Below are 24,457 nucleotides of genomic sequence, written 5' to 3'. Positions count from 1 at the left end.
CTTGAACCATTTCCACTATAAAGATATGGTGTTTATTCGTTTCTACCTATATAGTTCCTTAAATGCTAGTATAAAGGATTTTAGGGCTAACCCGGATAACAACCCATCCATGCATAAAGGGTTAATGTTGCTTTTATACAACCATGTCAAGGCCACCTTTGTTCAACACTCTATCACTGAGCTATCAGACTCAGAAGAGGAGTCTGATAACTCTGATGACAGTGAAGATGAGGGGTCTGAAATAGAGCTGGAAGATGATTTTAATAGGGATACCTCCGCCAAAGGAACCGGGAAGGGGAAGGATAAAGATATGGCTTCTGGGTCGGGCAGAAAGACTCTCGGCAAAGGGGTTAAAGGAAGTAGGAATAAGGTGTAGGAGGAGGACATCTGGTTTGAAGAAGATGATGAGGATGATGATGATATGGAGACTGAAAGTGAAAATGCTACCCCACTGCCCAAGAAGAAAACCAAGTGTAGTCCTATTATCACTTAAATTAGCACGGAGAAGGAGGATGATACATCAAAGACCCCTTCTACTCCTTTGGATCCTAATAGATGGATTTGTGGTGTTGAGAAAGAGGGGGAAAATGTGGTAGAAGATGTGACTTTGCCTCCTAAAGACAAAGTCACAGTTGCTAATATGGAGACCCTAGAGAATAATGTTGTTTTTTCAAAGTGATTCTCCTATTGCCATGCTTCATACTGCGAAGAATGGAATGATTGAGTTTTATAAGATTATAGAATGGGTCTACTCGGAGATTGAAAGTCTGAAGACAAAATAAGAGGATTCTTCTAAGAAAGTGGACATTCTAGAAGCTATTGGGACAAATAACCTCAGTTCTTTGCCTAATTATATGAAGGAACTAACAAAAGCCATCAGCGATGCAGAGGCTATTACTAAAGCTTATGGTTCCCAATTTAAGGTTGTGGAGGCTAGGTTCAATGAGCTGGAAAAAAGGATTCACAGTCATGAGAATACCCTAAAGAGAATTGGAGAACAAAGCCAAAAAATTTTGAAAGCCTCAGTTGATAACTTTAGAGTGATGATTAGTAAACTGGAACAGTTCTAGTTGGAAAAGAACACGATAGATATTTTTAAGGATAAGCTCTTAACCCTTGAAGGTGTGGCTACTGGACCTGGTAAAAGAACCTGTGTGAGTATGAGGAAGATGGCTCAACAAGCCAAGGATCTGGACGATCTTAAGAGTGTTGTTGCCTCAATGGTCCAACTGGAGAAAGAAGCAATTGAGCATCTCAAGAATTTTTATTAGTTATGTTGTTTTGTTCTCTTGGTTGTCCCTTAGGAGTCGTTGTGTTGTCCCTATGTTACTTTTGGTTCTCTTGTTGGCCTTTTGTATCCGCTAGCTGTTTCAGTTTGTTGTTTTGTTCTATCTAGCTGGACCTATCATGTTTTATCTATTTTCTAACTTGTTGTAAAGGGTTTCGGGGCCCCTTCAACACTCGTTTTTTATGTAATAAAAAACTTACAAAGATCAGAATGATTTGAAATTGTATATGGTGAAAATGGATAACAATAATAACAATATTGAAAGGCTAAATGAATTCAACCACCAAACCCTAGCCTAACAATGAACAAAGATCCACCATAACATATGAAGATTACCTAAGACAATGCAAATAACTCAAAATCACAAAGATTATACCATCACATGTCCACTAGGGTTTTGATCTCCATTCTTCCTATCTCCATTGATCTTGCTTGATATATTTGCTCTCAGATTTTTATATGCACAAGAGCTCAACAAAGAACGGAATGTGGTTGCAAGTGGAATTGTAGTGTAGCCAAGTACTCCAAAATCAGTCATTAGGGTTTGTCATTAGTCATTAGGGTTTGACAATGAAGAAAGCATCTCCTTAAATAGAAGACACAATAAGAAATGGAGGGTTAAGATTGAGAGGTGTAAAAAGAGAGGTCGGCTAGGATTAGAGGGTAGGTAGAGGAAATAATAAAATAATGAAAGAGGTAGGTAGTGTATGAATTAAGAGATGAATGACATGTGTCATGTGTAGAAAAAGATAATGAATTAATTAAATAAATAAAGATTTATTTAATTAATAGAAGAAGTAGGACAATTAAATAAATAAAATATTTATTTAATTTAGGAAAGGGATAATTTAAATAAATAAATGTATTTATTTAAATGAGAAATAAGGCTAGAAGAGGATAAATGAATTAATTAAATAAATAAAAATTTATTTAATTAATAGAAGAATTAGGCTTAGATAATTAAATAAATAAAATATTTATTTAATTAGACATGACAATTTTGAGTGTCTACAGAAATCATAATAAAGAGAATGAGATATGACTAACATTAATGACAAGTACATGAGGGAATTTAGGTAATGGGAAAAAATAAGGACCTAAAACTAAGTTTGGATGTTCCTATCTTTTAGACTTCTAAAAGTATGATGAAGAAGTAGAAAAAGTGGGTATATAAGGGGGAAGTGGATTGTAGAAGGAGTTTGGAGCTCATAACCCAATTCCAAATCTCTTTGGATGTTTTAAATTTAAATTTTTGTACAACTTTGAGTACTATGTGTTATTAGGAACCCAAATTAATTCTATGGAACATGGAGAACCCAAAAACATTGAAAAGTAAAAAAACTTAGACAAAAGAATGAAATAACAGAAAACATGGAACAAAGATCCTAAAGGTATCAAGTACCCAATGATTAAACACATATGGGGAAATAAGATTTAAAAAATGAAAAGGAAAAAAAGAAAGAAAGAAAAGAAACTAAAAATATCTAAAAAGGGGGTCCATAATTTATAAATAGAAAGGTGGTATACATATAAGCAAGGCATAAAAAATATGTTATAAATGATTGGCTCCGTGTAATAGACAACCCAACACATCAGTAGTGAGCACCTATAAAAACAATGATAGAGGAAATCCCTTTGTAATGGAATATTGTAAAGGGAAATATTAAAGTATTGAGTTATTAAACACTATGTGAGCATTGCATATTAAAAAGAATTTAAACATAATGAATAATTTTGGGATCAAAATATAACCACTGCATCATTTTGAAGATAAAATTCTAGCCTATTCTGTCATTGGCTCTTAACAATATATTTTGGTTTGATTGCTAAGCCCATTTTGTAGTTTCCCATGCTAGAAGTAGATTATAAATAATATATATCCCTCCAAGCAAAAAAAAATGGTTTTAGTCTCACAATTCTTTTAACCACTAGATTCATTTCAATATACAACAATGTGGCAATGATTTTGTAAGAAGTGTTTAATAGAGTAATAAGGTGTCAACCAAAAATAGTCTTCATTTATCCCCTTAGGATGAAGTCCATCAATCCTTTATTTATTCTTGGGCCTAAAGTTATTTTTTCAAATGCTTACAAATAAAGTAGAAAAAATATTTACTGTATGCTAACATAGTATGTTAAAATTCAAGAGGCAACCCATCAATGCCAAAACTTTTATTATGTACCATATAAAACAAGACATGTTTAATATCTTCTAAGGAAATATGTTGGCTCCAAAAAATAATCAAGATCAATTTTATTAGGAATATAGTTTTTTTACTATCTCTTCAAGGTTTCTTGAATAGATCCTCCTATTCAATTTCTTCTCTCGAGAGTTTCCAAAATAAATCTTGGAATAGTAAAGTTATCTTGAAGAGAGTCATATATAATTAGCCTTTATCGTCAATTTATGAACACTTTTTTCTCTTTCTTATGTTCATAGTTCAAGTGTATTTACATCATTAATCTAGTGGATTCTAGCACTTTGTCCTCTGTGTCAATTTTTTATTGTTGTTCAATAGAAGAAATAAAAGTTTGAAACATATTTTTTCTAAGATCAAAAATAAAAAAATTTGCATCATGCTCTAATTTCTCAAAATTTCTCTATATTTACATAACCAAGCCATTCTTTTGCCAAATAAATGGATGAATTTAGTATACATAGATGACAATGACCACTCAATCCATGACATTCTTTCTTGTATCTTGGGTAAGGAAATCCAAATTCACACTAAACAACACAATCAAAAATTTTTAGGTGTGAATTATTGATTTTGAAGGAGAGTTGGGACAACTAAAAATAGGACGACAAAATACAACAAGATATGTTGAACTTTAGTGCATCCAAATTCATAAATAATGATACATCATATAGAAACTATGAAATCAAAATGCAAACGGTCACACAATTTTTTTTGCAAATAAACCTTTTTCCAAAAAAAGTCCACACCCAAAGAGATTAAAGATTGTACTAATTCTAAAAATAGTTGCATCAAAACATTCTGCTTATTCCTCTAAGTCCTATTATCATAACGGTATTTGAGTGATTTATGAAATAATCTCATAGTAATATAATCTTAAGGCACCAATTTATAAGAGACGTGAATTGCATTTCCAAACTAGTGGCTAATATCACTCACACAAATATAGGAATCCACCCCCATCATGGGGAATCTTTCATCTTACCAAAATTGGTCAACCACCCTAAATAGCAAACAAGTCCTCTTACTCACCTTATATATCATAAACATCATGAATTATATCGTAATTGTCAAATTGACCAAGATCTTGATCATAGGCATTTCATGCCAAAATTAATTCTTATTCTATCATAAGATCCATTAGTAGATCTTCTTAGATCCTCTTACACATCCATATCTTTACCTAATTTCTAATAACTTCACAAATGTAATTTTGAAATTAAATTCCACTATAATTACACGTAAGAGAATAATAATAATCAATATTTTTTTCTTACCACATAGGAGGGGCATCGAAGTCTACACTTTCAATGATCCTTGGAGACATATAATTATTTACTAAAAAAATAAGTAAAATAAATAAATCATATTTATGAAATTGTAAGAAATATGGAACGCAATCTCATAATCCTCCCAATGATGAAATAATTAGGAGTATAGTAAATTAATATACCAAGTAGGAGAGACTCATGCCCTCTCTACCAACTAAACTTCTCTATGGTCACTAGCTTAGTGAGGTAATTTGTAACATTTTCTAAGTCATCTAATTTTTGTAACATGACTTTACAACTCTCAACCATTTCTTGAATAAATTAATACCAAAATTTAATAATTTTTTCATGTTGGTGTAGTACATTGATTTTTATCAAAACACATTGAACCTTGACCATCACATCCAATTCTAACATATCTAGTCTCAAAGCCAATGCCTAAACATAACCTTCATAACCACACTACCTTCTTATAGGCAAGTGTCACAACCATGTATTCCAATTATCTAGTGGAAGAAATGGCTGTAATTTGTTATTTTCTCATCCAACTAATTACACCTAAAAATTAAGTAAATACATATCCACTCATAGACCTCCTACAATATTAGTCACCAATGGAATCAAAATACTCACCCCCTATAATAAATCATCATATGTCCAAATTATTATAATTCCCATGATAAAAAGTACAATGATAAGAAGTTACATGCAAATATCTAAAAACCCTTTTTAACATAATTCCATTGTTTTTTTACCAAGGCTTGGCATAAACCTACTCATAACTTCCACTACTTTGACAATATTAAATCTTTTGTAGAACAAAACATACATGAGGCTTCCCATAACACTTACATACAAAACCATAAACATATCTTCAATATCATCATATATTTTAGGACATTATTTTAGATAGAGCCTAATGCCAACTGGCTTGCAATCTTGCATGATAAAAACACTACAAATTTGTGTCAATATACACCATTCAACTTAACGAATGTTTCACATTAACTTGGTCCATGTAGTTGCTTACACAAAATATTGTAGCCCCTAGATATTTCATATCAAAATTACTATATGACTTACCCTTAACTTTCTTAATTATTTCCTTATCATTACCAATAAATATTACATTATCAACATATAGGATAATTAGTAGCAATCAATCACCAATTAATTTAAAATAAACATAACAATCCACTTTTGTTCTAATAAAGTCATGATCCAATGCAAAAGAAACAAATTTTTTATATCAAATTCTTAGTGATTCCTTCAAAACATGCAAAGATGACTTCAACCTCCAAACCAAGAATTCATATGTCTTCACCAAAAATTGTTAGGGTGTTTCATAAATATTTCATCATAAAGATCCCCATATATAGAAGTAATTTTTGCATCTATTTTCTTTACCTCTAAATAAAAAATAGTAGCAATAAATAAAAATAATCTAATATAGGATTAGTTCAGCCACAAGAGAAAATATCTCACCAAAATCCACTCCCTCAACTTGGGAGTAACCCTTAGCCACTAAAAAAGCTTTGTACTACCCCAACTTACAATATTCTCAAATTTATTTTTAAATAATCATTTACATATAATGGATTGCACTTATCTATTTCCATTATTTCATCTTTTAGCTCTCTACCCAAAACTAATACTTATATAAAGACAAATATTCCTTCACATATCTAAGTTCATTTTCAATTCACAATAAGACAAATACACAATCTAATAATGGTGCTACTTTTCAACTAGATTATGTTATCTAGTGGACCTTTAAGAGGTGTAATGGAATGTTCCTATTACTCCATGTAACTCATATCTAAACCTTATCCTTCTTTATTATATCCATCTTGTTACTATTCTATGTATCTTCTTGAATTACATCATTTTGTTAGGATTTTCATGAATTTTTTCAACATCAATATATATCTAAGCTCTTTGAAAATAACAAACTTAGAACAATTTTTTTTAAAGGTATAGGATTCCAAAGCTTATAATCATTAATGTTCTCACAACAACCCATAAAAATAGTTTCTTAATTCTTTGTACTCATAGGGTGTTTTGTCAACTAGAGAAAAAGTGAGAGACCTATTAACCAAAGACCAGGTAGTGTGTATGACTTCAACCTAAAAATGTTGTTCACTCTTAGCACCACTTAGCATGCTTCTATCCCTATCCAACAAAATTATGTTAATTTTTCCCACTATTTATTTTTTATGGAGTACATGAATTTGTTTATTTCTAACAATCCTTACATGCTTATAATAATCATCAAAATATCTAGATCTAAGGCAACCACCATCATCCATTCTTAAAACCTTTATTTGTTTGTTTGCATGTTTTCCAACAAGTTCTTAAAACTCTTTTAAAATGTAGAAATACAATAATCTTATCCATTAAAAATTAAACTTGTGTGTATCTAGAGAATTGTTGATAAATATAAGATAGTAGTAAATTTTTTTGACGGAACGAAGATTTATAGCTTTAAAGAAACCACTACAAATAACTTCTAAAACGTGTTTGACTCTAGTACTAGAAGATTTAGATGAAACTCTATGGTGTTTGCCATACACACAATATTCATAGGAATCTAATTCAGTAGACTAACTATATTAACAATTGATCATATTTTTATTAACAAAGGTTTGAATACCCTTCTCACCAATGCGACTCATTTTGTGGTGCCACAATTTACTGTAAATTTTTTTATCAAACACATTCATAGAGTTAAAAGATATGGATACTTCCATCCTAAACAAGGTGTCACACCAAGTGTCACTGCCTAACACCAAATTCCCTCTACTCAACTTGCAACCACTCTTCTAAAAATTCATATCACACCTACATCATTCATTTTATATACAAACATTAAATTACTAGCTAAAGTAGGGATGTGTAATACATCCATGAAGATTTTCACCCCTTCATCACTAAAAAATCATTTTACATCTCGTTGGCCCACAATCTTCCATATGTTGCTTTCTTTGAGAAAAACTTCCCCACCATCATAAGTTGTATATGATAAAAACCATTCCTTATGTGTCCTTATGAAGAGTCATGTGGGAAGATGACCTAAAATCTATCTACCAAGACACATCAAAATTCATGTTAAAAGATATAATAAATGAATTATTAGATCCACCATGAGAGGATTTATCAATAGAAAAATCTTCATTTTTATTTTTCTTATTTCAGCATTCCTTTTTTAAATGCCACTATTTTTCATAGTTCTAACACCCAAATCTACTCTTTCTAGGTGTCTTGGACCATTCCTTGGACTTAGATTTATCCTTAAACTATCTTTCCCAACTTTCTACTTGTACTTGTCTTTTTCTTTATATCTTCCCCACACAAGCAATACATCCTTAAACCCATCTTCCATAAGTTTTGTCCTCATTTCCTCTATAAGCAAGATAACAGTGAGAGCATCTATTATAGAATTTGTCATAAAACTAGTGAGTACAATAATCAAGCAACATACATAATAATAAACTACATGTATCTTCTTCCTTTCTATTTACTTCTATTAACTATAATTAACTTAATATTAGATTAAATACATACAAATGCTTTGTATTCAAGTCTCCATCTTTAATTTTTAAAGAATAAAACATTATTTAAAAAAATAGTTTATTCACAAGACTCTTAGTTTGGAAAGTCTTTCCCATTCTTTTCCATAAATTATATGTAGTAGATTCATTGAAATTATTCAAAGAAACAAAATTAGTATTCAAGTCTCCATCTTTAATTTTTAAAGAATAAAATATTATTTTAAAAAATAGATTATTCACAAGAATCTTAGTTTGGAAAGTCTTTCCCATTCTTTTCCATTAATTATATGTAGTAAATTCATTGACATTATTCAAAGAAACAAAATTAGATGAACACAACCATATAGAGCCACGTGCCTTTTTGCTAAGTTTTTCCCATTATTCATCTAATATTTTTTCAATTTTTTTTCACTTTTCATAAAAAAAATGATGATCTCTTTATGCTAAGATATCCTCTATATTTATCATCCAATGTTCAAAGCTTTAAAGTTATTAAATTTTTTAATCTCCAATCAAGATGTGATAGCCATGATCTTTATCACCTAGAACTTGAAACTAAAAAAAAACACTCGACATGCTCTTGTTATAAGCTAAAAAAACCAATCAAACACTCTTAAAAGGGTATCCCTCTCTCTAATAATTCCAACCATGACTATGACATCAAATGCGAAAATAGGAAAAAATAATATAATAAGATGCGTTAAACTTTAATGCATCCAATTTCATCAACAATGATAGATCATATAGAAATAAAAAATAACCATGAAAGAAAAAGGCTAACCATAGCATAATGTTTACATGGGAAAATCCTTGCATGAAAAAAATCCACACCTAAAGAAACTCAAGCTTGTATTTAATACTAAAAATAGTTATATCAATCTATAATTTTATTATCTCTTTGGATTTTGGTCTTTGGATTTTGGTAGCATAATAATGCACAAATGACATAAAATAATCTTGTGGTACTACCATCTCAAAGCAACAATATATCTAGGAGACATAGACACAAAATACCATGAGTGGTATTGCCAAACTAGTGGCAAATGCCATTCACCCAAATCTAGGCATCCACCTCTATCATGAAAAATATCACAAATTACTAAAATTGGTCAACCACCTTCACTAGTAACTCCTCCTTATCTAAGCATCATAAACATTATAATTTTTTCACAACAATCAAATTGATAAGGATTTCAATCCTACATGCTTCATGGGAAGATTTTTCAATTTTATTGTAAGATTCCTTTGTATCTAAGATCATCTTATGCATCTTGATCTTTACCTAATTTCTAATGTCTTCCCAAGGATAAATCTTGACTTAAATGCCACTATAATTACATGTGAGATAATAATAAAGGACAATCTTTGCCTACCACCAAGGAGGGGCATCCAAGTCTATCCTAGATCCATGATCCTTGTAGACATAACCTTATTTATATTGAAATAAAATTAAATAACTAAAACATGTCTAAGAATTTGCAAGGTGAATGGAACCTAATCCCAATAGGGATGGTGTAGGAGTAAAATGAAAAAGAGAGATGGAGAAAGAGGTGGGAAAGTGATGAAATAAGGTAGTGGAACAATCTAGAGAACCAAAATGAGATGTGACCAAATGAAAATTGTGAGATATAAAATTTGTCCAACTTGTTGAGTTTCCTATTCAATCCAACTCTATAGTTAAGACCATGCAAACTAATTATGTAAATGGATTGAATATTTGCAATGCACGAGTTCAACCACACCAAAAAAATGTGACAATAAATCTAGTTTTCAAATTCATCTTGGTAGAGTTTAATATGTTTAGACCAACTACAATCACTATGATGTTCCACCATATTAAAGTCTCTTAAAATCCAATCTACATTAGGAAGATTTTTAGACATCAAATCCCAAAAAGTAGTCCATTCTTTAGAATCATTTGGAACATATATGGTACAATACCCAATAGTCTATTCATTTAATAAAGTAAGTATCTAAGAATAACTATATAAGGGATCTTCGTCTTTATCAGTGAAATATTAGGAAATCTATGAAGACATTCCTATAACAACTCCTCTACTTTTATCTCTATGTGAATTATGGAACAACAAATCATCTTTCCATTTATTAATGGCCCCTTTGACTCAATACTTTTGAGGAAGAAGATAAATCCTTCATAGATTCTAAAATAAGTATATTGTAGTCCATGATTATGTAGGAGGGATAGTTTCATCGTGTGAAGACAACACCTTAAAGTAATTGTAGAGACATATGTTGATCATTGTTATTTCAATTCCTAGTAGTAGTTGAAGGGGTTCTTTATCTTTAACACACACTAGGTGACATGGATGTAGAAGATTGATTGCACAACTCTAGTCAAGAGGTGGAAGTAGAAGAAACAAGATCACAAGAAGGTTCTTTCCTTTTCTTAATTATCCACTATCCATTTGCCATGATTGCATCTATATAGAATGTGGGGGTAATTATTGATAATGGATTAGTATGCGTAATGAGGGAAGCAGAGGGGAATAGAGATTTAGGTTGCACATGGGGAATAGAAGAAACCTTATGAAGAGGGTAGGAATGAAGAGAAGGTTGGTTAAGAGTTAAAGAGAAAGAAGACATTGAAAGTTATAAGAGTTCAATTTTCCCAAGAAGATAATATTGTATCAAATGTTCTTTACAAAAAAGGAAATATGCATTAGGCTTGTTAAAATAAATTGTTGGCTATTCCATTTCAAAATAGGGGCCCATTCATTTAATAGTGTTGTAAATGCTATTTCAAATCAACCTCTACAAAAACCCTATGATGAACTTTTAGACTAGAAAACTTGTCTGAACTATGTTTGCACCAAATTACTTTGCCAAGTTGATCTACAATATCCCTAAAAAAAGATCAAAATATTAGATTCAAATATGATAGTTTTAAGTTTAATTCACATGAAATAATATGAATGAAAAAGATCTTTAAGATAGAACCGTATCTTCCATATCATGAGATAACAAATTTTTTCATATATAACTCATATATACTATATTCTAACACCTTTAATATGTCCAATAAATTTAAATATACAAAATACAAAACTTTTTCTTAATCTCAAAACCCTAAATTTCCCAATTCATCTCAACCCATATATAAAAATCCATTTTTAATAAAAAAAAAAACTGAGTTGAACTCTAGTGTGGCATCCATTATAACACCTACTTAGTGGTATGTTTGATTAAATATATAAACATTGATTAAAAAAGCTTATTTGGTGTGCTTGCCTTTTGTTAGACATCTAGAGTAAGAGCAATAATTAATTTAGTCACATGTCCTCTCCACTCCCCAATCCACATCTTAAAAAAGGGTTCATAATTGAAATAAATAAATAATAAAATAATTTCCTTCAAAATTCCGAAGTGGACGGATCATTACTTGGTAATGAAGCTTTGATCCATTCTACTATATAATTGCTGCTGACGTGGTCTGTATATTTTAATATTTTAAATGCTGTTTAATTAATTTAATGGCCAAGTAATTTAGGAGACTTTTATAAGTCGGTGGACTGATGGAATGTGCTTATCACTTCGAAACAATATTTTTTTCTTACCCACTTGCCTGATGTGACACCACTAAATTCAGTCACTTCATGCTTTTAAGTTAAGGAATTAATTAATCATTATTTACCCGGGGTGGGTTTGGACGGCGGGGTTGCGGAGCCATAAAATTTAATAAATTATTATTTATTTATTTTTTTGAATTTTTATGAATAAGTGTTTGTGTTGTTTGTGAAAACAGATAATATTATATATATCAATAATAAAGTAGGTGGAAGAAGTCACACTTTATAAGTCATATGATAAAATATTTTAATAGATATAAAAATAAATATATTAAAACATTAGTTTATTGTATGTATTATAGTTATGATATGTATTGGAGTTGATATTAATGTTACAAAAAAAATTGTAAAATAAAAATGTATCAAAAGAAAGTACTTTTTTTAAAAATTGATTTTGAATCTTGAACTTCTGGAAACTAGTGTGTACTAGATGAAGTGATATATTGAATTTGTAATAACCTAGCTAAAAGTCAAAACGCGTGGTAAGTGATAAGATGACATGTATATTCGCAGAGTAGTTGGGAGTAGGAACGATGATGGTAGAGACAATAATAAAGAAGAAGGAAGACCAAAACGTAAAGCTAGTTTCAAACAGTATATCTCTAGAGGGATGCTTAGACTATGGCCCTCAAAAACTTACCCTACCTTAGATGCAAATGGAGGAAAATGCACACATCTACAAAGATTATCAATATTATATATTGAATTTGTAATAACCTAGCTAAAAGTCAAAACGCGTGGTAAGTGATAAGATGACATGTATATTCGCAAAGTAGTTGGGAGTAGGAATGATGATGGTAGAGACAATAATAAAGAAGAAGGAAGACCAAAACATAAAGCTAGTTTCAAACAGTATATCTCTAGAGGGATGCTTAGACTATGGCCCTCAAAAACTTACCCTACCTTAGATGCAAATGGAGGAAAATGCACACATCTACAAAGATTATCAATATGCAAATAATATTGATAATGATCTTCTAATAAATTTATTCTCAAATACATCAATAAAACGTATCACATTTTAGAAGATACTTGAACTAAATAATGTAGTAGATCATTTAACATATGATGCATATGTGGAGGAGGAAAGATATCTATGATGAATACTATCCATATGTAGTGCTTTATTGAAAAGAGAAGTGAGCTTTATTCTCGTTTCATAAGTTAATTATTCCATATGATGAAGTACATTTGACAAACATAGGCATTACCCTTTCATAGAGTCAATTAATCGAAGTGATTGTGTTCACCTCGAATTGAAATTCATATGTTCATCATTTATAACACAGAGAAAATATAAATTCAATCACTACATGCTTAAAGATCAACATATGTAACTTATCAATGTTTCTTCCTCCAAGGAGTGTATTATACTTATTAATATACATGATTAAAGTGATAGAAATTTATATTGTATGCATTCCAACCTTGATTTAGTATATCAAGCATGATGATATAGAATGCAAAATAGTTTATCAATTGAGAACTTCTCATAGGTGATAAACTAGTGTTAATATAACGGATAATTGGATCATAAACATTGTGAAAAGCCATGTGAAAATGAAATCGCATGAATCTTTACAATTTTCTACAAGTCTTGGACATAAATATATCTTATTGATATATCAAGATAACAACCTGTGACTACTAAATACACCATTGTTACATATGTAGTACCATATTTGTTATTGGTGACCCCGTTTCACAAATAGAGGCAAGGTTTCAATTAAAACTGTCGATCATGATTTCTCTCTCTTAACCTATTAGACTTGGATTTTTTTGACTAAAACATGTGCCTCAAATGATTACATTTAAGGGCATATCACTCTTCATCACCATCATCACCATGTCTAACCAATGATTTGCCTTTTATAACAAGGAGATTTCTCTTTATAATAAGAAACCTTGGACATCAATACATTAGACAAATGGTATTATGGGCCGATTCAAACAACAATGTCAATAATTTTGTCATACCAATTAAATGCATTTCTTTGAATTGCATATCAAGCTAATGGGGATAATCATTTATGCATTATGCTTCATTCATGTGAACTCTTTAAAATAGTGAAAGATCATATGAAATGTATCATAAAAAATATAAAATATATTTGGAAAATATATATTATTAAGAATGTATCAAATAAAACTCGTGAATATGCTTGAAACATAACAAATCAACATGGACCCTCTAGTGCAAAGGTTAACTCTTCCAAAGTGGAACAAGACCAACAATATTGAGATATTATCTTGTTGTTGAGCCAAATCCTACCACTAGTCTTTGAGTTATCCATGAGTCCAATTTTATCAATATTACTCTATTAAACAAGTAGTCTAAGGGATTTTCATTTGAGTAATGCATATAATAATGGAGTGAGAGAATTTATTGCTATACACACCTACACTACGATTGAATCCATTTGTAGATGAAAAGTGTACTAAGAATGCATGAATTTACCATTTTTTATTGGTTTTATGTGGTATATGTTTTAATATTACACTCCTTACGTTTTTGTTGGTGAAAGCAATTTTCAATGGGTTCTCCTTATTTTTTCTATTTTCTTCTTGTTTGATATTAGAGTTGTTGGAATGTGTTGTTGTTGTCATTGATGTCAACATATTCTTGTGTTCTTGTGCCTCGATGTTGCAGAAAGTTGGTTTGGTTGGTATATTACAGATATGCTGATGCGGATTTAAGGATTCGGAGATAAGTATCTTTAGTTGATTCAGCATGAGTTTCAATGCTCCGGAAGGTGATTTGATCAAGTTATGAGGTCTGGTGTGGTGACTAGTTTTTCTGTTGGTTCTATATTGCAGAGTTGTGATTTCTGGTTTGTATTGCTCCAGAATTGATTCATTATGTTGAGCACATTTAGGAGAGTGTTTGGGACATTCATGAGTGTCCTCAGTCCGAGCGGTTCATTATTTAAAACTTCACAAGCGTATCTTTTAGATTATCAGTAAGTTATGTTAGCGTTCTTGAGCTCCGATAGAGAGATAATGATGATTCTAGTAATCCGAGTTGTTGCAGTGGAATTCATGTTTCTTGATGATGTTTCTAGATTGTGTTCTATCCGTGTTTCTATTCTGCATTGATCGTTGTGCGTGTTATTTAAGATTTTCTTGGTTTGGTGGTATTCTTCATGTCATACGACTTGCTGGCCAACCCGATGATTCTTGCGTGTTACAGATGATCTTGGTGAGATATTCAGTTGTGTTGTGTGTTCGAGGTTTTGATTTAGGTCCATGCTATGTCCTTGCCGACATTGTATTGGTCTGCATATTGATTTATGTATCGTGTGATGTAATTTTGTAATTAGGTCATATGAGTTGAGTCAACCTTGAAATAAAGGTCAATGATTTGTCTAAATAAGTGTAATAATCATGTAAGTTGTATGTCTGCATTTTTTGAGGGTGTTGTATGTGCGAACAAGCATTTGATCTTTCGGAAGAGTTATGAAGTGAAGAAGAGAGTTGCAAAGCAAACTATGTGCTTAACCGGAATTGTGATCAGGCATTTGAAGATGATATTCTTTCAATTCATGTAATTTGGATTGGTTTCCGATATTTGTAAGGTAGTGAGCCTTCCTTCCTTCCTTCCTTCCTTGGGTTGTAGCCCTTTGTTGTTTTGAGCAGTGAGCTCTAGGCAGTGTGCCTGAATGCATGTGCATTCCCCATTCCAATATTTACATATACTATTGCAGAGTGTCATCATATTGTGGGTAGGTTCCCACCGTGGTTTTTCCCTTAACCGGTTTTTTCACGTCAAAATTTGTGTGTTATGTGTATTGTTGTTGTGGTGTTTATCTTTGTTCTTGTTGTTAATGATCAGATCTGAAGTTGTGGTTAATTTGCTTAAGTTTGGTGAAAACTGATTAACCCCCTCCCTCTCCGTTTTCCTTCATTGTTATTGCCAACACTTCTGTACAATCCATGAAGCTTCAAAAAGTTAATTTTTGAGTATATATTTTTAATCATGTCTTCTATTATTTCTCTTTATATCAACTTCCATTATAAATTGTCCTAATCCCCTTTGACTTTATTCAATAATTTTGGATAGGGGACTTTGGTTTGATTTTTGTTTGTTTCTATTGGTTCTTTTGTAAGTCCAATGAACTAATTTTAGTCACTCGTGGACATTATTATAACTTCATTTAATTTTAATGGTAGACAAATGTTATCTTTTTCATCTGATAAAAGTTTAAAGTGCATAAAGAGTGAAGTTAGGGCACTCAAATATTTTTTTGGTGTTGTAGTTCATTATAGAGGGTGAATGTTGTTACTATACACACAATAATCCATAATGAAATTGCACATTATTTCTATCAATTTGTGAAAAAATTATGCTCTCCTAAATATTTTGCATGTGACATTTATCTACTAGGTTCACATTTGAGTTAACATGAACTAGATCTCAATTGATCTTGTAAGCATCTTTGTGTTCTCATTGATTTCTACATTTTGGTGAAAGCATAAACCTGGATTCCACTTTATGGAAACAAATAAATAAAAATAAAAATCAAGATACAAACATTTAACGACGTTTTTAAGGAAGACATCTATAATTCATGTGGCATCAAATATATAAGCTCTTTGTTAGTATTTGTATTAAGATTATCTAATTGTCAATAGATTAGATTTTAATATTTATTTTTTAGGAAGAATAATTCTTTCCATCCAACTTGGTAGCCTTATTTTTTCTCGAATATTTCTTGATTATGGTGTTTGACATTCATATCAATTAATGCATAGCTAATTCATCAAATTTTTATTTTATTATCTAGTTATTTTTCTCCTTCACATTCATCCTGCAAATGTTCATAGCCAATTATTAGTTTCCACACCTTTTATTTTATAAGTATCCCAACAAATGAAACATAGTTACTACTTTTAAAAGGGAAAGATATGTGTTTCCTTCGTGAAATCTTGTGATGGAGCTTAGATGCTTAAACTACTTCTAAGTGGGTGCTTTAGGATTCTCTATATTTATCTCCATTTCACATGTGCACAGTGATTGCATTTAATCTCATGTAAAATAACCTTAGCTAGGCTAGTTTTGTGTTATAATTCTAGATCTTACTTTCTTGCATTTATAATGAATATTTATAGCATAATGGATATTTAAAATACAATAAAATTTTTATCTTTAAAATAATGTACCTATATCACTTTACTTGTAAATGGGGTTGATTTCTAGTATTAGAGGGAGGGAGGTTATTTTAGACTAATCAATGGTATTCACAGTAAAAATTGTGCCTACAAAAATGTCTCCATTGGCATAAGTGTTTTTAGAAGTAATCAAGCTTCCCCTTTACTTAATTAAGGAGTTTATAGCACACTAGGGCTCGTTAAAGGTTTTTTAAGAATGAAATAAATTTGTATGTTCCATTTTGACTAACTATAATAGGACCACATTTGTATAAAAGAAAAATAATGACATGTTTAGGTCTGTATGTACAACCATCATTAAGTAAAAAGATAATGGATATATAAACTAGTCTCATCGTATGATACTTTATAGAGAATTACCTACAAAATGGTAACTGATTTTTTTTTCAAATTTTGTTTGTATTTAATATAATACTCATATGTCTAATATACTTTAAGGAAGCTAAATTTAGGGTCTAGATAGACAATCCACAATTAGCTAAAAGAGATTATTAATTCATAATAACTTCTAATTACAACTCCTTGTAAAATAAACCTAAAATTTTGGAGCCCAAACAAACCACCCATCATCAAGAAAGTAATAGACACATAAAACATCTAGAAGAAACTCTAAAAGTCTAGACATATGACCTATCATCATGTGGAAGGCAATAGAGATACATGATAGATTCAAAATAAGAATTAAAAAAAAATCTTTAAAAATGATAATTTTATCAAATGCTCATATTTAATGTAATATCTACCTTTTTAATACACTCAAATAAATTATATCAATTACATAAAAAAGAATCAACAACTTATTCTATTTTATAGTGTTGAACATAAGATCTATTCCAAAGAGCTCTCCTCATAAATCTTTCTCACTCACTCCAAATACGACATTCATTTGATGGTTAACCCCCAAAAATATAAAATCCGAAATCAATCACTAGTAAACAATGAATCCAAGAATCAACCTATCTCTCAAGTTACAATGGAGAAATAAAATGTATGTTCAAGGAAAATTCAAAGAAAGCATGTGGACAAGACAACTTGGAAGATAAAGAGAATACTATATCAAACATTTCAATCTCACGTATGACCATACACAAAAACTATATAGGGATGTAAATAAAATGGAAAGAAAAAAAATTATTAACTTAGCTAAGAACTAGTTTTCATCAACTTAGATGTGAAACCGAAAGATGGATGATACCTAAAGAAGAGTGCCCAAATAGAAATTGTTGTTATTGCACTCAAGAAGTGGTAGAGACAAAATGACATTACAGCATGGAGTGTTTGACTTACAAGGGATTTCAAATCAATTACATTGAGACACTAAACATGAACACCTTGAGTAATTTGTTTGAAGAAGAAAAGATAACAAAATTTACAAATTCCCTGATCAAGATACACAGTAGAAGATCCAAGATATAAAAAGAAAAAGAGACTAAGTAGGCATGTTGTCGCCAAGCTTTTCTATTTTGAACTTTTCATGCTTATTGCTAACTATCCTAAGATCCCATAAGGTTGTTTGGCCTTATAAATGATATGAAAAACATACATTTATTCATTCATCCCAAAGACTATTGTATAAATAAATATTATAAAACAATATTTATTGTTTTCCTCAACCCTCGCTTTTCTTCATTTGTATTTGCTGAATGTGAAAGTCACCATAACTTGGTAGATGTAGGAAGAAAATACAAGCATTTAAAGTGTTCCCTTGTAATTAGACCATCATACCATTAAATGAATGAATGTTTTTAATAAACCCAAACAGAAAAAGTTGTAACAACTTTTTCAATTTCCTTTTATATTAATTAATTTAAAAAATACGGGAACATAAACCCCTCCCCTGGGACCGGATTTGCTAAATGTAAGCAAAACATAATTTCGGATTCATGCTCCTAATTAAATAGGTTGAATAAGTGGATTATAAAACTTACAAATTCTAGCTCAGAGATGCGTATAAAGCTTGTAGTGGAGGCAGAAATCTGCAAGAATCTCAAGTATAAAACTCCAAATCTGTGTAATCTTGGCTGCTTCTCGCTTCTTTTGGCTTTTGTCTTATTGTGCAATTTAGCAGAAAAGGAGGACGAGAAAAAGTGAAATTATGTTAAAGAATGAGTGCTCAACTCATCCACGAAGTTCAAAAATTGGAGAAATTCAGCGCAGCTTCTGTTAAATTCAAGGGAAAAAAATGGTGGAACGCCAAGCCTGAGGAATGCGAGAGCTCATTTGGCCATAACTGAGTTCTGAAAAGGTAAGAGAATATAATTAAAAGTTTGTGGAATTCTGCTGAAATTGGTTGAAATCCTTCAACTTGATCTTCGAGTAAAAATCTCAAATTCAAAGGATATATAAGTTTTGTTTTGGTGAAGAAACGACTGTGGTGAAACTTAAAGTGATTGCGCTAAGGTTTTGCGGCGTCCCGCGGTAATCGGCCTGTGAAGAGCCCTGGAGCGCTGTGCTGTCTGAAGGTTTGGTTATAGTGAAGTCTTTCTGTTTGTCTACATCAAAACTTGCTGGGACTTCTTTTGTGATTAGGCGAGAATTGGTGCAGAGGGAATATTTGAAGTTGTCGTATTGATAATCTAAAGAGGTTTGGCGAGTCTGCTGTACTTTTTGAAAAATAGAATTAGTACTTTGTGCAATTTTAGGGTTTGAGATTGAAGTTTGTCAGAAGACAGTAAATTTTGCTGAAATTTTAGGAAGTTAGGTGAACGGATTGTTGAAATTTGAAATATTTTCCTCTGTGCAATAGGCAGGTTGTTGAAAGCTCGTAAAATTTACTTTTTGGTTTTCATGTTGCTTTTCCTTGTTAAATTTTGAATATAATGAGATAAATTGAGAGCTCCGAATTGCGTCGGGGAAAGCAGATTTGGTTATTTTTTCTACGGAATGGAAAACGGATCATCGGAGAAAAGCAAGGAAGAGAGAAGGAAACAAAAGGAAGAACTCAGTTGTGTGAAAATATTCGTCCAGTTCGAAAGGATCTACCGTGGACCTCCATCAATTTGGTCTTGTGTTCGACCGCCTGGTTTTGATCCTTGATTATTTTCCACTTTTCAATCCATGCAGTTGCAGCGAGAAATTCACCACCAGGGTGTAAGTCTACAAGCTCAGACTAAAGCTGATTGAGTTGAAAGGATTTTTGTCTTCTAATAAATGTAACATAAGGCAAATTTGTTTGATTTAGTATGTGTCTCCTTGCACACTAAATTTCCATGTTCCTTTGGCCCTTATTGGTTTAATCAATGTAAAGCCACTAGTCATAGTGCCCTCAGCTATATTTTGTGAGTTTAGCAAGAATCTTGTTTCAATTTGCCTGTTGTAAAAGCAGTTGCTCTCAATATTGGTTTTGTTACAATGGCTATGTTTACTGGCAATCCTTCTCTACACAAAACCATGGCAGAGCTTTCGTTTCACCAGCAATTTAGAAAAGAGCAGGTGTTGTCCTCAAGTGGGTTTTCTCTTCCGAATTCTGTATCTCGATTTACAGATATCCCAGCCGGTGCATTTCCTTTTTCTTACAGAAGGCAATCAAATTTGGCTGTTTCATACTCCAACAACAATGTTCCCGAGGTTGTGGATGGATCCAGGTTCTACCCACAGTATTTTGCTCAAAATGGGGGTTCTTTGGTGCTGGACTGTAGCAGAGGGGAGCTCGTGAATGCTTCAAAGTTGACTTTGAAAGAGATTTCAGAAGCAAAGGCCCTTGCAGCGTCAAAGAGTCATAGTGAAGCTGAAAGAAGGCGGCGTGAAAGGATCAATTCGCACCTGGCAACATTGAAGAGCCTTCTTCCCAGTATTACAAAGGCGAGTTAAACTTCTGATTTATAGAATGACATTTGGTTAAAACATCTTGTTCTCGCACTATATTCTTCTAGTTCATTGCCATTTATTAAAACGTTATTCTTGGTTTATAAACTTTGTTAATATTCAGTTTTTTTTTGGTTTCTTTGTGTGGAAATCTTTGATAATAAATTCAGATTGCCCAGTTCCTCTAGACCACAAAAGATAATCCTACTTTAGTTGATGTTTTGGACTAACACAGACTACATCATGTAGGGGTAGGTTTGGGTTGGTGTTAAAGCCCACTCTTTTGCCGCATCCACCAAATCACATCAACACAGGCTACTTAACATGTGTCTTAGCTTGGGTGTAGCTTTGACCTCTACCTCAATGGAAATGGAACCCATGTATCACCATCTTGTACCCTGTATTGTAGGACTCTTTCTCGTAAATATATTTTTAGATTTAATTAGTGGGGGTTTTATAGGGGCCCTGCCTTTCAATTGTGAGGTTTTGTGTATGGGATCCACATCCAATACAATTCACTTGTTGGGATACTACTTAAACTCTCTACCAGTGGAGGTTACCGCTGTAGTTACATTTCAAACTCCTACTCCTCCTGCCACACTCCTATGGCTTGAATGCCTTACCCTCTTGCCTCCTCCTACAGGGCATCCACTTTCGTCTTTTTCCTTTCACTCCTTTAGATTGAATGCTTCCTCCTCCTATCTCCTCCTGAAAGTCAGCTCTCCTTGTTCCTCCTTGCTTTCCTCCTCCATTGTCTGTGGGTTTACTACACATTATCACTGGAGTGGGAATATCACTGCAGTGGTTTACTACACATTATCACTGGAATGGGAATATCACTGTAGCACACCTTACGGTTCTAAGATGTCCTGGGGAGAGTTGAACCTTGATCTCCATTATGAGAACCAAATGATCCTTCCAATTGACCACAACTCCTTTGACCTTTCCATTAATGTTGTCATATTGAAACTCTGTGATTATTCTTTATATTTCATTCTTTTGTGTTATAAAATTGTTATAACGTTCTATCTGTTATATATGTGTTTGTCTCGTGTATCTGAATTACATCATTTTGCCGTGTATCATTATAGAGCATATATTGACCCTGAACTCTTTCAAGGCATTTTGGCATTGCACGTCATCTACTTTTTTCCCCAAATAACTTTTCACACTCCGTAGACCCATTTTTCCCCAGATGATGAAGTTAATCAGACCATGTCCTCTATATTTTGTCTGTTGTAAACTTGTTATATCATTCTATCTGGTCTGTAAACGGTATTTTAGTGACTTGTATATCTTTAATTACATCATTATGGCATGTTTCATTATAGTGGCATTTCTTGTTGTCTCTTTGTTTCCTCGGATTATTCTTCACATCCCGAACAACCATTCTCCTTAGTTAAAGAGGATAATCGGACTGTGTAACCATTCTCCTTAGTTAAAGAGGATAATCGGACTGTGTCCTCTATGTTTTGTAAGCTGCTTGGCAGGTTTTATGGAATATCTTTTTCAGCTCTAATGTTCATGTCTTTCATTTCAAAAATCTTCGTAAAGCATGTAGCCAATGGTTGATTGTCTCTGTTGTGCATGTGGCTGTATTGTTTTGGATGAAATGAAGCACTGTTCTTTAATTCTTCAAAATATTTTGTTCGTAACCAGAACCAGCTAATTTTTGTCAATTTTCCCCAGTTTTACCCCCAAGTAATATTCTCAACATACCTCCATTGTTTTTGGTTGCTTCGTTCAGTTTCTTAAACGCATTTATTGGGGAGTTCACAAATTAATCTTCTCCAGTCCGTCGTAGTCTCAAATACTCCAAAATGGATTTATCTTGGTGTTTTTATTTTTTGGATTCATTGTTTGAATCAATAGCAAAGGTAAACCGTAAAATAGTATAGTTATTTTCACTCTTTGATTTTGTAGTCTGAAAAATGTTCAACATCAGCTGTCGTAGATAACTTTATATATTCTGTTATTTATTGTAATTGTGCAAGAAAACCATAATTTATATTCCTGCTGATTTACCTAGTATGATTTTGGGGACAATGCAGACGGATAAGGCTTCCCTACTTGCCGAAGCTATTAAACATGTCAAGGACTTGAAGCGCCGGGCTGCTGAATTTGCCAAGACAGGTCCTCTACCTATGGATGTAGATGAACTGCAAGTGGAAGAAGATGCTGCAGCTGAAGAGGGTAGGATTCTTATAAAGGCATCTCTATGTTGTGATGATCGCCCTGATCTTATGTCTGATTTAATTCAAACTTTTAAAACCCTGGGTTTGAGAGCTATAAAGGCAGAAATTTCCACCTTGGCAGGCAGGGTGAAAAAGGTGTTTCATATGACTAAGAGTGAAGAAAAATCAGAAGAAAATCAAGAAATGGTGTCAATCAACTACATACGTGAAGCTTTGAAGGCTGTGATTGAGAGGGCTACTGCATCTGGTGAGTCGTCTGCAAGCCCAATCTCAAACAAAAGGCAGAGGATTTTACCATATGATGGTTGAGGTGCTTCAGGTTAATTCACAGCACATTATGTCCTCTACTAGTATGAGTGTTGTCTTCATAGAAGTCCGTGGCTTTTCTTTTTTGGTGTTTGATATGTGTTTTGAATTTTGCAAAGTCCAGAGCACGCTCTAGCATGTTCTGATATGTATCTGTTTCCATTTAAATCCTTATGCATAATGGAAATAATTGCTGTGATACCACAAACAGTAACTGAGAGTAAAAAGAGTCGGTACCTGACAGGTAAAATGAGGAATGCCTATTTGGATTGTGCTTTTGTATAACCATATCCAGCTGATCATTGGAAGTTGGAGCTTGCATGGGTTTGTATATCCAATTTTGATTGTTGGATGATACATTACTGTTGAAACAAATCCACTATAAAAAAGACTCCATGTAAAAGGTTTCCATATATTGTTATTTGCTATTTTAATCCAAAGCTACCAGAATCAGGTATCAGATAAGAAATGGGTATAACTTTCATATTACAACATAAATTGAGGCATAAATTAATGACCTAAGGATCCAAATTTCCATCCATATGATGTAATAACATTGCATTTATGAATTATTACAAACACAAAACTACAACAAATGTCATTGGTCAAGATCAAAGTCCATTGAATAAAATCTAAAGTAGCATTCCAACTATGACATAAATGATAAAAATCAGAACTAGCATGTCTCCTGACAACTTTACAATAAAATCATCTGCTGGCTATGCCCTGGAAGATGGAATAGAGTTTCTGGCCAGAATATGAAGTTCTGCTCCTTTACCTTTGTTACCCTTGATGATCAAGAGGCCTTCTGTGTCCTGTTCTATGACCACAGTGGGTGACTTATTAATACCTCATCCGTCGAACGCATTGCTATTTGAGTGGTGCTCAGCAGTTTAAAAACGGATTTGAAAGAAAATTAACTCCAAATCCTTCTCTATTGGGCACTGAGCTGTTATTTTTTCCCCATATGATGAAAGCATATTCACTCCAGGAAACATGATAAAATTGTGATGGTTTAGACTTGTGTCAGGTTTTCGAAAGCATAGCTTTTGATATTATTAAAGAATGTGATGTCCAAGTCTCAACTG

General features: G+C 32.2%; 1 protein-coding gene across 2 annotated transcripts; it reads left to right on the top strand.

Moving 5' to 3' along the window:
• Positions 1-18,981: 18,981 nt before the first annotated feature.
• On the top strand, positions 18,982-23,809 carry LOC131059842 (transcription factor bHLH30). Of its 2 annotated transcripts, XM_057992891.2 has the most exons (3): positions 18,982-20,865; positions 22,920-23,061; positions 23,185-23,809. In XM_057992891.2, exons 1-3 carry the CDS (start codon positions 20,416-20,418, stop codon positions 23,370-23,372), a joined length of 780 nt encoding a protein of 259 aa, XP_057848874.1. In that variant the 5' UTR covers positions 18,982-20,415; the 3' UTR covers positions 23,373-23,809. The 2 variants fall into 2 exon arrangements, with proteins under 2 accessions (XP_057848874.1, XP_057848873.1); XM_057992890.2 differs by having other exon boundaries at positions 18,989-20,865; positions 22,920-23,809.
• Positions 23,810-24,457: the final 648 nt, after the last annotated feature.

The sequence above is a fragment of the Cryptomeria japonica genome, chromosome 10, assembly GCF_030272615.1.
Source record: "Cryptomeria japonica chromosome 10, Sugi_1.0, whole genome shotgun sequence".
Taxonomy (NCBI): domain Eukaryota; kingdom Viridiplantae; phylum Streptophyta; class Pinopsida; order Cupressales; family Cupressaceae; genus Cryptomeria; species Cryptomeria japonica.
The sequence above is the reverse complement of the archived record's forward strand: the minus strand, read 5'-3'. Positions and strand labels throughout refer to the sequence as shown.

What these genes read in the sequence shown, in the direction of transcription:
- LOC131059842 (XM_057992890.2), top strand. Translation starts at nt 20,416, where the DNA reads ATGGCTATGTTTACTGGCAATCCTTCTCTACACAAAACCATGGCAGAG. An exon ending in TTCTTCCCAGTATTACAAAG is followed by an intron (nt 20,866 to 22,919) that starts GCGAGTTAAACT and finishes GGGACAATGCAG; the next exon opens with ACGGATAAGGCTTCCCTACT.